Source organism: Tamandua tetradactyla, chromosome 1, assembly GCF_023851605.1.
Source record: "Tamandua tetradactyla isolate mTamTet1 chromosome 1, mTamTet1.pri, whole genome shotgun sequence".
NCBI lineage: Eukaryota > Metazoa > Chordata > Mammalia > Pilosa > Myrmecophagidae > Tamandua > Tamandua tetradactyla.
In genome coordinates, this window is record NC_135327.1 from 203,235,381 (window position 1) to 203,252,039 (window position 16,659).

At 32.8% G+C, this 16,659-nt stretch overlaps 1 protein-coding gene across 2 annotated transcripts in view; it reads left to right on the top strand.

The window, feature by feature from the left end:
* UBE3C (ubiquitin protein ligase E3C) overlaps positions 1–16,659 on the top strand; it is a 183,811-nt gene that overhangs the window by 93,707 nt on the left and 73,445 nt on the right. For both annotated transcript variants that reach the window (XM_077151371.1, XM_077151380.1), the window contains exons 15-18: positions 1,429–1,516; positions 4,736–4,833; positions 6,730–6,862; positions 9,882–10,129. In XM_077151371.1, the coding sequence (XP_077007486.1) occupies positions 1,429–1,516; positions 4,736–4,833; positions 6,730–6,862; positions 9,882–10,129 (567 nt within the window). The remainder of the gene's footprint in view (positions 1–1,428; positions 1,517–4,735; positions 4,834–6,729; positions 6,863–9,881; positions 10,130–16,659) is intronic.

The window sequence follows — 16,659 nt, forward strand, 5'->3', positions numbered from 1 at the left end:
GACAGGAAAGAGATAAGCTAAGAACTGAACTCTTGGGTACAAAGAAACCAGAAATCAATGTTCTGGAAATTTCTGGACTTCCAGGAAGGAAGACCGCAGAGAATAGTGCCCCACATAAGGATTTAACCAAGTAATGGAACCAGACAGCCATTTCAGGAAAAGCCAGGATTGGAAATTGAGTTATCCAGGAAGGATTTGTGGAAACTCCTTCTGTCTGATGGACACAATCCAAGGCTACTGCATACCCTTCTACATGTATATCCAAAAGAATTGAGAGCAGATATTAAAACAGATATTTGCATACTGATGTTCATACAGCATAATTCGCAGTTGCCAAAAGATGAAAGAAACCTAAGTGTCCATGCACTGATCAATGGATGAATAAAATGTAGTATATATACAATGGAATATTGTTCAATCTTAAAAAGGAATGAAGTTTTCACACATGCAACAGCATAAATGAACCTTTAAGACATCATGTTGCATGAGATAAACCAGACACAAAAGGATAAATATTGTATGAGTTCACTGATGTGAAATAATTACAGTAAGCAAATTCATAGAGTCAGAAATTACAATTAATAGGTTACCAAGGGCTGGGGTGGGGATAGGGAATGGGGAGTTAATGCTTAAGTTTTATAGAGTTTTTATTTGTTTTGATAGAAAGGTTTCCGTAATAGATGGTGACAATGGTAGCACAACATTATAAGTATAATTAACAGCCCTGAATTATATATTTGAATGTAGTTAAAAGGGGAAATTTTAGTGTATAGGTGATAGAATAAAAATTAAACCAAGAACCATAGAACTCTGTAACACAACAATGAACCCTTTTGTAAATGATGGCCTGTAGTTAATAGTTCAATTATAAAGATATCCTTTCATGAATTTTAACAAACGTATCACCCTAATGCAAGGTATTAAGAGAGTAATATATTTTATACATTATTTTTCTGTAAACCTACAACTTCTCTAATAAAATTTAAAAAAAAGAGTATCGTTCTATACCTACCTTATTTGAGTCCTAAGTCAAACAATTAATCGAAAAAAAATTGAAATAATGGATATTTATAATAGTAAGAAATTATTGTTAATTTTGTGTGATTCAGGTTTTCTTCACTAAAGCGGTTGTATTATTACGATTCTTTGTTATGTCTAGATATTACACATCTGTATATTAAATCGAAAAACTAAAGATTTTGGGGGGGAGCATATTAGGAAAAATAATTATACTGTGAAAAGGTGAAAGGAGAGCCAGCATAAGAGAGAGGACATGAAAAATTTGGTCTGAAAAGAACAAGACGATACTAAGTCAGAGAGGGGACTAGTTAATGATAAATAAACTTAAAACACTGATTCAGTTTAAATGTGACAAGAGTTTGTTGTAGAATACGAGAAAGTACTGACCAATGATTGATCATTCCTTAGGTCACGCAACTCTATGTACCATCATCTAGACATGTGTGGAGGTTTCGTCGGATGGGAAGAATAGGTCCTTTACAGTCTACCCTTGATGGTGAGGAATGTGATCACTTCTTTTTTTAACTCGGGTTTATTGATGTATAATTTACGTACTGTAGAGTTCATTCTTTAGTGTACAGTTCTGTAACTATAATCAACTATAGAATAGTTTCATCACCCCAAAAATTTACCTCATTTTCCTTTGTGGCCAACCCCTTGTTTTTATCCCTTTAGTTTTACCTTTTCCAGAATGTCTTTAAAGGGACTCACGCAGTGTATAGCCTTGTGAGTTTGGCTTCTTTCAAACAGCGAAGTGAATTTGAGATTCATCCGTGTTTTTGTGTGAATCAGTAGGTTGTTCATTTTTATTGCTGAGCAGTATTCCGTTGCATGGATGTACCACTGTTTTGTAATCCATTTATCAGTTGAAGGACATTGTTGTTGTTTTTTTCCTTCAGTTTTGGGCTATTATGAATATAGTTACTAAAACATCTATTTAGAGGTTTTTATGTGAACATAGTGTTTTTTCACTTAGGTAAATAGCTGGAAGTGAAAGTCCCAAGTTTTATGGCAAATATATGTTTAACTTTATAAGAAAACTGCAGAACTATTTTCCAAAGTGGCTGTACCATTTTACTTTCCTTTCAGTAATATGTGAGAGTGCCAGTTGCTTCATATTCCAGCCAGCTCTTTGTATTGTCATCTTTTAAAAAGGTTATTTATTCCTTAAGGAGTGCAGTAGTATTTCTCACTGTGGTTTTTTTGTTTGTTTGTTTTTTGTATGCTGTATGGTAGCGGTCACATTTCATTCTTTTTCCATTCAGCTATCCCATTATTGTAGCACCATTTGTTGAATTTTCTTTTTCTTTGAGGGGCAGTGGGCAGTGCATGAGACAGGAATCAAACCTGGGTCTCCTGCATGTCAGGCAAGAATTCTACAACTGAACTACCCTCTCATTGTGTTTTTAATTTGCCTTTCCTAGCTGACCAGTATTGAATATCAAAGAGTTCTTTCTATACTCTGAATATAATTCCTTTATCATAGAAGTGATTTGCAAATATTTTCTCCCAATCTTGTCTTTATTTTCTTAGCAGTATCTTTGAGAAGTTTTTACTGTTCATGAGCTATATTCTATCACGCTCTTTCTTTATGAATTGTGCTTTGGCTGTGGTATCTAAAATATATTTAGTTAGCATATGGGTTTACTTTTATTTCTTTAATATTTTTCTTATGAGCTCCTGTCCCTGTAATGTATGCAAATTGTAATATATTTATAAATTATTTTAAAAATTTACAAATCCCAAAGAACTATCTGAAACTTGATTCTTCATGGTTTTTTTCTGTTGGTTCATGTTTACTTTTATTTTATGGGTTCAGTGAAGGAGATTTGATTACTAGAGTTCAGTCTTTAATTTCATTAGGATTTAATGTAAGTATCCTACATGTGTTCTGGAAAATTTCCTAAGCCTCTGTCATGTAGTAGATGAGCACTATGGAGTGGGTATTTGCTATAAGGTTTTAGTAACATCCAGGACATCAGGTTTTAGAGTCTTATATTGATTTTCTTAATGTTTTATAGATGCTCAGTTCATATTTGATCAAAACTGTTAATTTTATCAGCAGCTTCTATCTAAGGTTCATACCTCCCTATTTTGTTAAAATTAGAGGTGTACTTTTTTATTTCCAAAATGTTAACTTTATTAAAAGTATTTTTGCAACAAAATGGAGAGTACAGTTTGTGGCAAAGAGCACAAATCCAAATCAAAATCTTTGGCCTTTTGTGTTTCATTTAGTAGGGTAGCCATCACTATATGCTTTCTGGCCTATTAATATTTTGTTGCCAAATAATATCTTCTATTATTACATTGGTGAACAAATTTTAAGTTTTAAAATTATTACCATCTACTTTCATAGATTTGTGTCCATATATTCTTTAAATATAAATTGCTCTATATTATGTTTTTCCCATAGGGATGTGTTTTCCCAGAGATAGTCCTAGTATTTTAGAACTGGCCAAAATACTAGAGTGGTGGCTCAGTTGATTTGACTTAGGTTTAAGCGGAGGAGGTAGCACATAGCTCAGCAGTTTCAACAGGGTGCATTTGCGCAAATGAAGAATGAATAAATGAAAGGAAAACAATTATTTTACTCTATTTTGTTTTTCTTTCTAAATACTATCTAAAGTGTCATGAAATGTTTCAAGAGTACTTAATTTACTAAACTACTTTTGCTATATATTTTGCAAAATACCTGTTTATGTTGGTCAGTTTTAACCATTGTGCTCTTGTCTAGGACTTGATCATAGCCTGTCATTCTAAGACTTTTGAACCTTCTTAATTATTTTTATAGCAGTAATTTTCTTCTGATTTTTAGTTTTTATTCACTATATTGTTTTCTGGGAAACTCTTTTATTAACTCTCATTTTGAGGGGTATTATATAGATATAGATAACTTTTTAAGAAGAATTTTATTTCTATTACTGTAATATATATATGAGTGCATAATTATTTTATAAATATTTTATAAAGTCAAAAGTGAAAAACTCATAAAATGTATTGTTAAGTTTCTGGGTAAGCATTCTCAGTCCAAAGAATTACTACTAAATGAGCAAAGTATATTTTCTTTCTCTTTAGTAGTATTTCTTATACTCTAGAGTTTATTTGTGAGACGATAACATACCAGGGACAAGTTGAATCTTTTAAGGATTCATACCAGGGACAAGTTGAATCTTTTTCAAGGACGAACAATTCAAACTTCTAAGGCTATGGTTCTAACCATTTATAGCTCTACTACATTCATTTTAAAATTATATAATCAACATGATGGTGTGAAAACAAAAAGCCAGGAAATGTATACCTTAATCCCCCTTGACTTCAGGAAGAGTAAGATTAATTACTATGCTGTCATAGTGCCAAAGAACATTAGGTTGTAGTTAGCTGTGTTTTTTCAATTATTCAAATGGAAGAACCTGAATTTCTTAATACCCTAAGAATTATAATTGTTCCATATTTTCCTTTAAAGATGGGAATCCTTGTTAAAGTATAGATTAAAGCAATTCAATAACCAGATTCATTGAACAGATAGCTCTTTCATGTATGTGCATTTTTTATTTGAAAGGTATTTAAAAACTACAAACTGGAGATAGATGTATAAGTTAGTATGTTACTTTAGTAGTCAACAGTGATTTTATAAATTTTGACCTTTTATAAGTGGCAGAAGAAATGAAGGGGAAAGTTACAGGTACACCACTAAAAGTTTTCAAATTTATTATAGTGGGTCTGGAGTCACCACCACTCTCTGTATCTGAGGAAAGACAGCTCGCCATTCTAACAGAATTGCCTTTTGTAGTTCCATTTGAGGAACGAGTAAAGGTATGTGCTTTTGTTTCCTTTATAGCTTAATTCACCATATTTTATGGTTATTTGTAATTTTAGTGTTAAAAAGTTTAATGCATCAACAAAAAAAAGTCTCAACTTTCTGGTACCTAGCTAATTATATCGTTTGTATTTTTCTGATTAGATTGTGATAAATCAATCAGGTGCTTCAGTGTACAAAATTTAAATAAATTTTTTTCTCTAATTATAACTGGTTAAAAGACCTGTTAAACTATAGTCTTCTTCTGACCAAAATGGAGAAAAGAAGTGTAACAAATAAGGTATCAGTGTCTGAGTCAAGAGGCTACTCTGGAGGTCACTCTTATTGTTACCTATCATAGCTTGCCATACCCCAACCAAAACCATTCCTGCCAATCCTAAAGAATACCTAGGGCAATAAATAATATTCTACAAATGTTCCATGCACTAGAGTAATTTTCCAGAAACTTATAACTGCCAGATGGGTCGCTGGACCAGGTAAGTCCTGAAATGCAGAGGGGCCAGTCTTTCCAGAACGTCAGCTAGTTCCATCCCCCTATCCCATATTGACAGCGCTTTCCAGAATGAAAAGGTTAGAATGGGCATAGTCCAAATACCCCCTAAAGAGTGGGAGAAAGATCAAAGGTGATGGTAGAGTTATTTAGAGAAGGTAGGGTCTAACAAATGAGTATGATTGCTGAATCATTATATTGATATTTCTTTTAGTCTCCAGTATCTTAGAGCAGCTAGAAGTAAAAGCATAAAATTGTGCAGTTGTAACCCATACCAAACTCTGAAATCTGTTCTACAACTAATTGTTGTACTGTGCTTTGAAATTTATTGCTTTTGCATGTATGTTATTTTTCACAAAAAAAGAAAAAAAGTGGATTATGATAAGTACACAGCTGTATGATGATATTGTGAACCACTGATTATACACTTTGGGTAATTATATGGTATGTTAATATATAATATATATCAATAAAAAATTTAGAAATCTAAAGAGTCAAAAAAAACTATTGTCATCTTATAATTAGAATGTAAGTTCTTTTGTTGCTTGTAAATTGTTCATTCTTTTAGAAAATGCAAAATTTTTAAAAGGGTATATTGAATGTTCATGTTAAAGTAATTTATTATAAGCACTACTTTATTTAAAACAATGTATAAGTATCTTAATTTCTTATTTGGTGATTTAATGTACAAGCTTTGTTTCCATTTATTTCAAAATTAATTTAAAATATTTTGTCTTTTTTATCATCAACTTTAGCAAATTTTGAAAACTGTGACAATTATAAGGCTCTAGTCTTGGATGATGGCTATAATAGGCTAGTTTTTAGGTCTCCCCTTCTTTTTTACAGGGAAAACAAAAGAATCATTTGCTTTTTACAATACTGATGTTTTCTCACTAAAGCATATACATACGTGCACACACACACACACATATACAGGGTGTTACATAATTCCTGAGCTCCCTCTACTGGATTTTTAGCATCAGTTATTTGAATTTCAGCATTATGGAGATATTGATATACAGCATTATAAAGCTGTTCTTCCTTCTTTCCGCCTAAGTTTTTATAAAGTGTTTATAAAAGGAAAGACTGAAAATATACTATAGCATGGGACTTTTAAACTTTGTTGGATGCAGGGGGAAGGAGCAATATTACAAATATATAAATATTTTACACTTATTGTTAAATAATATCAATATATATATATATACACATATTTTTTTTTGCATGGGCAGGCACCAGGAATCTACAATCAACATTTGATTCCTTGACAGTTAAAATTCATTTCAGAATTTATGGATATATTAAATTTAAGATTATTTAGCAGTGTTCCCTTTTCATTGCTTATGTTTATAAAAGAAAGGATATTGTTTCTAATAACCTTTAAACTTCCTCTATTTGCTAGATCTTTCAAAGGTTGATTTATGCAGATAAACAAGAAGTTCAAGGAGATGGTCCTTTTTTGGATGGAATTAATGTCACAATAAGAAGAAATTATATTTATGAAGATGCTTATGACAAACTTTCACCAGAAAATGGTATATATAATTCTCTTGTAGATATGTGTATAGTCTGGGAAGGCTGCTGGGGAATTATTTAGGAAGAGTTGAACACTAAAAAATTATTGTCCATCAAAACCTGAAATATACAGGTCAGTTTTGGGAGATGTATATTATCAAAAATATTCCTAACATTGACAATTACCTCTTGCAACAGAAACTTGTTTAAATATTGTTTTTTTTTAAGGCAAAAACTTGATTTTCCAAATGTCTACCTCTAAAATTTAGTTGATAACAATAATGCTAAAAATTTCGATGAAAAGCCATTTAAATTCTATACTTTGAATTTAAAAATATAATTTAAATATCAGAATCTCACTACAGGGTGTGAACTCTTTCCACAATGCCAGATTTCTTTTGTCTCAAATATTTTGTTTTCAAAATATTTTGTTGTAAATGAGACTAAAAATTAGGCACTCTGATTTCTAGACCAAGTAATCATACAACCTTAAACAAAAAAATAGTTCTCACTCCTGTGGGATCCCACAGTACCTCATAAATTAATTACAGTAGTTCTTGTATTAAGTTTTCATGTTTCTCTCTCTCACTTGACTATATACGATCCTTATAAGTCTGTAATGAAATCTTTATCCTTTGTTCAGCATACAGAGCTGGTACTCAAAAGATATTTGTTGAATTTGTGATTAGAAACCTGAAAAATGATTTGAGTGGCATTTTTCTAGTAAATTAGTAAAATTAAATATCATCTCATTGTTTAATTTACTTATGAGAAAATTGTTTGAGCTGCTTCATTGACTGATCATTTACATGTACTTAATTTTAATGTGATTAATCTTTATATCATCTAATCATCAAAGCAATTCCGTGTTTTATGGAAATTCATTATCTTATTTTATCCTCAGAACAATTTTTTTGAAGTGTAAGTGTTAGCTCCGTTTTATAAGTGAGTTCACTTAGTGAGCTCAGAGATTAGTGACTTATCTTTACAGTTGGTTGCTGATAGAGCAAAGAATTTACCAGGTCTTCTTGATCTAAAGCCTCTCATATACGCTCTTTCTGCTTCATTGGACTAACTTATTTAAGTGGTAAGCTCAGCTCTCAGGAGTATTCATTATTTTGAATGAGATATACTAGAGCTGACTGTGAATTAATTGTACTGTAGTCAGCTCCCGACAGCCTCACTCGTCTATGTTTTTGTTTGTTGGTTGGTTTTGCTTTGTTGAGTGGGCAGATTTAATTGTATTTCCCATGAAGAAAGGGAAATATGGTAAAATCAAATTAATATTTTACTTAGGTATTTTTACTAAAATTTGACTTTACAAGTAGATTTTTCTAACTTATCCTTAGAAATAAGTAGTGACAAATAACCTAGAAGGCTTGATTTGATTCTGAAAGCATTATTTTGCTGTTGTACATTGCTGTTTATAGAAATGAGCTCCACAAATTTCAATTCTAGCAGTAATTGAAGGATTAACTTCAATGAATGGCCATTGAGGTTGTCAGTGACAACTCCCTTCCTTAGAATATTAGTTCCACAGTTTGAATACAGTTTGAAATAATGCATATAAAATTCCTAGCATAAATTCTACCTCCGGGTAAATAACCATTGGTAGCTATTGTTATTCCTTTACAAAGTGCTAAGAGTAAACTGTAGCTAAAATTATTTAGATTTATTTACCTTACTCCCAAGGAAAATAGGATTTTTAAAATAAAGTTAACTTGACCCACTCAGAAAGTCAGTGCTTTTTTTCTCTCTACTGCAGTGTAGGGTTAGCCCTATCTTCTGCTTAAGTAACAAATGGCAGAGTTGTTACTACAACTGTAAATTTCAGTTGATACAATGAATTTTATTTGCCTGTTTGCAAACATATTATAGAATATCTACACTTAATACATAGCACTATTAAGAAAAACAGAGATGAGGAGTGCCTGGAGGGTATACAGACATGCATTCCAATGAACCTGCTTTCAAAAATGTTTCCTAGAGATTATTTGTCCCTTTGGATGACTCAGACCATATATGTTTTGAAGACACTGCACACTGAATCCTCTCTTAACTCCTCTTAAAGATATCAATAGCACATTAAAGCCTTAAAAGTAGGATTAAAAGTAGGATATATAGAAACCTGTTTACTATTTCTTTTCCATTTTTACCTGATTTATTTCATGTAGCAACACTTCCCCCATATTCCTTACCACCCCTCTCTTTCCTCTCCTCCTTGTTACCACGCCTTTCTCTTAGTTGCAAAGCACCTGACTGTGATAGGACATTCTTGAGATTGTTTACTTTCAAAAATCTGTTCTCTGCCTATCAGAGCATTTCTCCTGAACCACCTTGTTTTGACTCTTGGTAGAATCACTCTTTGTGGCTTATATTTGGGGGTTGTCTACTAAATCTTTTATTTGAAGGCTTTGTTATATTTACTACAAGAATATTGGGAAATATGTCATTTCCATGTATATAGTTTTGTCCTTATTGGAACTGTGAAAATTTTCTCTCAGAACCAGGAATAGTTGAACAGCTTTTTAGTTTTGTTTTTTAATCTTTACAGCAGATCATATAACCAATAATTTTTTCCCGTTTTTAGCCAAACATAACTTTTAAAAGAGCCTGTAGATTCTGGAGGACTGACTTCCCCTGAGAGTTTCATGCTTTTATCATTCACCTCTTTAAAGGGTTTTTTATAATGCCATCTTCTTTATTCATTTCTCTTTTTTGCCTTTCTTGGTAAAAATCATCTGTCTGCCCCAGTATTATCCTTATGCCCTTACATCCATCCCCCTCCTCTCTAGTATTTTAATCTGCCATTACCTGACTCTATTCTTGATATATTAATGTAAAAAAAAAAAACTGCTTTCTCTGGGGAAAAAAATCTTTAGTCTTTCTCTGTCTCTTTTCAGTCACACTGATGTTTTGAGACCTGCATAAAAAGTATCTGTAATGCTCTTGCTCCCATTCTCTAAGACTTACTATAATAGTTTATTTATTGTTTTCTTTGAAAATCTTTTCTCCTCTCCACCTTCCTTTTTTTAACAGAGCCTGATTTGAAAAAACGGATTCGTGTGCACTTACTCAATGCCCATGGCCTGGATGAAGCTGGCATTGATGGTGGTGGGATTTTCAGAGAATTTTTGAATGAACTACTGAAATCAGGATTTAACCCCAACCAGGGTTTTTTTAAGACTACTAATGAAGGGCTTCTGTACCCCAACCCAGCTGCTCAGATGCTTGTTGGAGATTCTTTTGCCAGACATTACTACTTCCTGGGCAGAATGCTTGGAAAGGTAAAGTAATTTTTCATAAAAAGGCTCTAAGGCCAAAACATGTTGAAATTTTGCGTTTCTATATGGTTGTTGTTAAATTTTATTGAGGGTCTTTAATCAGAATTGTTGCAATAATTTTGATGAGTCCTGACTAGCATTTATTTACATAGTAATCACTTAATTTTATCATTAAAGATTATATACTTGATAATTACATGTATCAGAAATTACTGATGTAGCATGGAAAAGGTTGGAAGCTTTACAAGATTCTATTTTTAAAGTTTTACAGTGATTATCTGCTGCCATAGGTATATGTACTGTAAATGTTTTAAATTTTCTCACAGTTGTTCTTGCTGATAAAAAGTGATTATTTTGAGATTCTATAAAATTTTAAAGTGCCATGAAATTGAAGACCATGGTTATTCAGTGTGGTTAAACATTATGTAGGTTGTGTGCAAATTCTGTGAAAATTGGTTGTTTTAAGGATTATGTTATGGCAATGTTCTTTTAACCAAAATGTTATATTCCTCAACCATCTGTACATACTGGAGGTCTCTTTTATTGTGACTGAAAGAATTAAAAATTGATTATATAAAACCTACTGAAAACATCATATTTAATGGTAAACTTTCAAAGCACTCCCTCCCATTAAGGAGGGGCCAGGATATCCACAGAAGCCAGTATTCCTCATCACTGACCTTGTGATCCTGGCCTGTGGGTATGCCATAGGGCACGACCTGAAGATATAAGACTTGAGAGAAACATTGTATGTCATGCATAAAGGGGAATCATTAAGGGATTTCAGTGAGGATATAATATAAACATACTTTTATTCTGATAAGATGACTTCACTATGGAATATACAAGATTGGAGACAGAGTTCTTAACAGTGGCTATGCAAGTGGGAATTGAGAAGAGACGATAACTGGATGAGATATGGAAGATAAATGTGAAAGATTTCGTGGCTGAATTGTATATGGGAAGACAAGGAAGGAGTCTAGGATTGCTTCTAGGTTTTTGGCTTTGGGGATTGTGTGGTTAACAAGATAAGAATACAAGTTTGTGAATAAACTTGGAATACGTCGTTGGTAACAGAGACCATCAGGAGATAGAAATAGGGTAAGACAGTGGGTAATTGGAGGTGAAGGGATACAGACTGTGCAACAGGACTGGATACAAAAACTCAGAAATGGACAGCACAATACTACCTAACTGTAACGTAATTATGTTAAAACACTGAATGAAGCTGCATGTGAGAATGATAGAGGGAGGAGGGCTGGGGACATAAATGAGATCAGAAAGAAAGATAGATATTAAAGATCGAGATGGTATAATCTAGGAATGCCTAGAATGTATAATAATAGTGAAATGTACAATGTACAGATTTTAAAAATGTTTTGGCATGAGGAAGAACAAAGGAATGTCATTATTGCAGGGTGCTGAAAATAGATGATAATTAATACTTTAAAATGTCACCTTATGTGTGAGACTAAAGCAAAAAATGTTTATTTGGTACAAAATTTATATTTTGACTAGAGCATTTCCTTATGTAACTCATGTAGATAGTTTGATTGAATGTCATAAGTACTTGGAATCTCAGGTAGCACATGAGATTTTGTTGGTTTGTCCAGAGTGATCCCCTGATGAATCCCAGAATGATTTGATCAGTGACTGGAAAAGTATTTGCAAGCCCCCTTCGGGGAATGGTGAGAGTGGGGAGAAATTCAACTTCCCCAAGTTGAATTCTTGATATTCTCACAAGCAGTGTGGACAACCAAAGCTATAGGCTGAGCCCCCAGTCTTGGAGTTTGTTCACATGAAACTTAACCCCACAAAGGATAGGTCAAGTCTACTTAAAATTTAGGCCTAAGAGTCACCCCCAAGGAGCCTCTTTTGTTGCTCAGATGTGGCCCCTCTCTCCAGCCAACACAACGAGCAGTCTCACCACCCCCCCCCCTCTGCGTGGGACATGACTCCCAGGGGTGTGGACCTTCCTGGCAATGTGGGACAAAGATCCTGGAATGAGCTGAGACTCAGTATCAAAGGACTGAGAAAAACCCTAGAATGAGCTGAGAATTAACATCAAGGGATTGAGAGAACCTTCTCGGCGAAAAGGGGGAAGAGTAAAATGAAACAAAGTGCAATGGCTGAGAGATTCCAAACAGAGTCGAGAGGTTATTCTTATGCATTAAGTAGATATCACCTTGTTGTTCAAGATGTAGTGGAGAGGCTGGAGGGAATTGCCTGAAAATGTAGTGCTGTGTTCCAGTAGCCATGTTTCTTGATGATGATTGAACAATGGTATAGCTTTCACAATGAGACTCTGTGAATTTGAAAACCTTATGTCTGATGCTCCTTTTATCTACTATATCAACAGAAGAGTAGAAATATGGAATAAAAATAAATAATAGGGGGAACAAATGTTAAAATAAATTCAGTTTGAAATAGTGGTAAATGAAAGCGAGGGGTAAGGGGTATGGTAGGTATAGTTTTTTTTTCTCTATTATCATTTTATTTCTTTTTCTGTTGTCTTTTTATTTCTTTTTCTAAATTGATGCAAATGTACTAAGAAATGATGAATATGCAACTATATGATGATATTAAGAATTACTGATTATATATGTAGAATGGAATGATTTCTAAATGTTTTGTTTGTTAATTAATAAAAAAAGTTAAAAAAAAAAAAGAAAAAGAATACAAGTTTGTGGTTGGATTATAACTCATTGAATTTTAATTGTTGTAAGTGGGTGATAGAAATTTACAATTCAGGAGAGAATTCTAAGCTGATATTAGTTGTCTTTAGTGGTTAAATTATTGGCCAAGGTAGGAAAATGTGTGGAGATGAGGAATACACAGTCAAAAGAGAAGTGTGAAATAAACCCTGGGAAATGCTAACATTGAAGTTGAAGAGGAACTAGCTATGTAAATTAAATATTTGTTGAAGAAATGATCATTTTCGTCCTCCCCACTCCTACCCCCTTCTCACTCATGCAGAAAGTTGAGTTAATTTTATTCATTCCAGGCTCTTTTTTCTTTTTTTATTCTTTTTAGGTGCTAACTTTTTTATTTTTATTTTTATTTTTTCTTAATCACCAATCCTACTTCAAACTTTCCCTTTCTAGGTCCATTTATATGTCTTTCATAAACATATCTGGATCAAAAGAGAGAGGTAGATTGAGATATATAGTGTTTTGGGTGTGTATTTGATTTCTAAATATTTCATGTATAAATAATATTATACTATAGAATCTGCCTTAATTTTTTATTCAGTGGTGATTGTAAGATCTAGTGTATTTTCTTGTTTTTAATTAAGAAGAAGCAGTACTCCATTCTAAGAATATGTGCACAATTTAACTTTTATACTGTTCAAGTGATAAACATTTAAATTCCCTCCAATTCTCTGCCCACAAACATTTTTCTAATTGTCTCATTGGTGACCCTGTGCAAGTTTCTCAAGGGTGTGATTACTGTTTGATAAAATACAAAAGCAGACTAAATTTTACCCACAGCTACATTGCTTTTCAGAATAGATTTGCCTGTCAGTTCTTCCAGAAGTGCTTGATAGTTTCTGTTTCTGCACATTTCCATTAACCATTAATAGTGCCATTTTGATGGCTATAGAGTAGTCTCATGGGTCTTTTGATTTGCATTTTGCTTATAACTTAAATTGTGCATTCCTTATATCCTTATCAGCCATTCACTTTTCCTCAACATACATGATTATTGTTAAACTTTTTCTATTGATTAAATTGTGATTTTTATTCTTTTGTCTATTTAATGAGAGGAATTTAATAGCTTTATTTTTTAATCATCCTTGAATACCTGGGGAAAAAAACTACTAGATCATGCTGTATTAATTTTTAGTACACTATTTCATTTAGAAATTTTCTGTGTTCATAAATGAAATTGAACTATAAATTGATTTATTCTTTACTGACCTTGAAATAAAAGTTACCCCAGCTTCCTTTAAATAAAGTTAAGCAGCTTTTGCCTTTTTTTCCTGGGGGAAAAAATGTTTAAAATAGGAATTAATTTCTCCTTGAAGTTTGATAGAACTCATCTGTGAACTATAAATGGCTGAGGCTTTTTGCTAATGTTTTATTCCAGTTTTCTCTTCCAATTATGGCAATTTTTTCCAGAAATGTATCTGTTTAATCTAAGTTTTTAATTATATTTACATATGGCTGCTTAAAATATTCCTTTACCATTTTATTATTCTGCAGTTTTTTCTCTTTTTTGTATCTGTATTTTTTAATTTACATTTTATTTTCTTATTCACACTTCCAAAGTTTTGTCCAATCTTGTGATAACCAATTTCTGATTTTAACGTATTTCCCTGCCTTCCCTTCTCCTTCCTTCTCCAAATTAAGAAAAATAGAGTTGCTCTTCCTCAGCAGTCTCGAAAAAATGTTTTCCTTTTTTTTCTCAATTTAGGTACCATGCCTCTCACTGTGGCCAGGGATAAGGAATATGATTGCTTTTTGGACCTGGGGCTAAGGCCAGTATCGTTTAAAACATATGGCCTGAGAGTAAAGTAAAGATGGTTTCCTTGAAATGCCTATAGAGGAAAGGAAGTAGATGGTCACTGGCAAAACCAACAAATGTCAACTATAAAGTAGTATAACAACCACAAACCAAACAAAGCAAAAGTGCACATCCCTGGACAGATGAGTTAATTTGAATTTAATCTACCTTGAATAACAATTTATAGGAATCTGTAAAGAGCATTAGTCTTAATCCCAAGTATATATACTTTGACATGTTAAAACATCAATAGTTTGACCTTTTTCTACCTGTAAAAACAAATGAAATGTTGTAGTGGCAGTGTTGGATAGTTAATTTTCCACAGGTAGGTAAGCCTCTTTTGTAGCATGTTGGTGAACTGATGAATTAAAACAGAAAGATAGGTTATGGCCAGCCTATTTAAGTCTCAGATTTGTAGTCTAAATTAAAGACCCTATTGAATAGTCATACATCTGTGTCCAAAGAATGACTGGGTCCCTTTATTCATTTGTAAAATATTCTTAAAGTATCTAAGAATAAATTAAATTACATGGGCAGGAAAGAACTATCTTAAAACTTATATTATCAAAAATAATTTGTAAAGTATACATAAATTTAGGATATATAAATGTAACCATTTCTACCAAAATTGTGGTATTCAAACTTCTAGAAGCTTAATCCCAAGTGTATATACTTTGGGATTTATATTTAATTTCTAAATTAAAGACCCTATTGAATATTCATAGGGTCTTTAATTTAAAGTTTTATTTTTGTTCAAGTTTTTAAATAGTTCTTATTGGCTTTATTTAAATTTCGGATTCATTTAAATCGTAGATGGCTAACTTCTTGCTCACAGATCAAATCCAGTCCAAAATGATGTTTTGTTTGACTCACATTGTGGATTTTTTGTTATTATTATTATTTACCTTTTTAATTAGTTACTAATAATTTTGAATGGAAAACTTTTCCATGAAAGTTTTTATTTCTGGAGTGTTTTTGTGTGTTTGTTTTGCTTCTTTGCAGTTCAAATAAATTTAGTATTGATAATTGCTAATCCTAGAAGAGCATGGCTAGCAGATACTCCAAGAAATATTTGTAAAATCAGTAATTGAAACTTATGCCTTGGTGTTTTAGTTTGCTAAAGATGCAGAATGAAATAGACAAGAAATGGAATGGCTTTCATAAAGGGGATTTATTAAGTTAGAAGTTTACAGTTCTAAGGCCTTAAAAATGTCCAAACTAAGGCATCCAGAGATAAATAACTTGACTCAGGAAGAACAGTGTCTGTCACATGGGAAGGCATGTGGCTAGCATCTCCTGGGCTCTGCATCTCCATATGTCTGTTTCTAGGCTTCTGTTCTCTCTATCCACACGCCAAGCATCTTCTAATGTCTTCATCTGTGTCAGCTCTGGTTCCTGTCTAGCTTCTATTGGCTCTCTTAGCTCCTGGCGTCTCCTTGGACTTCTGCATTTCCAATGTCTGTGTCTTCATCTGCCTCCGCTCTGAAGCAACTGTTCTCCAAGCATGTCAGCTTCCTCCAAAATGTCTCCCCTTTTAAAGAACTCCAGTAAACTATTCAAGACCCACCTTGAATGGGTGGAGTCACATCCATCTAATCAAAAGGCCATACCCAAAATTGAGTGGGTCAGTCTCCAATAGAAACCAACTAATCAAAGGTTCTACCCTAAACATAGGTCTGGCCCCATAGGATGGATCAAGATCGAAAGAAAATGGCTTTTCTGGGGTATGTAACAGTTTCAAACTAGCACACTAAGATGTAAATAAGAAAAAAACATGGACGTATTCCCATGGGAAACTAAAAATTAGTGATTCTTGATTTTTCTCTGAATAAATAAATTCGTTGTACTAATTGTAATTGTTTGATAGAAAACTTGGTGCATTTGGAGAAGTGACAAGAATTCCCCACAGTATTCAAATTCTTACTTCCTAAATACTCACTATAGTAACTTTGAAAAACTTTTACTCCAGATTCAATGTTGAATCAACAACTCATAAATATATTGCAAGTCTAATTGAGAGACTAATG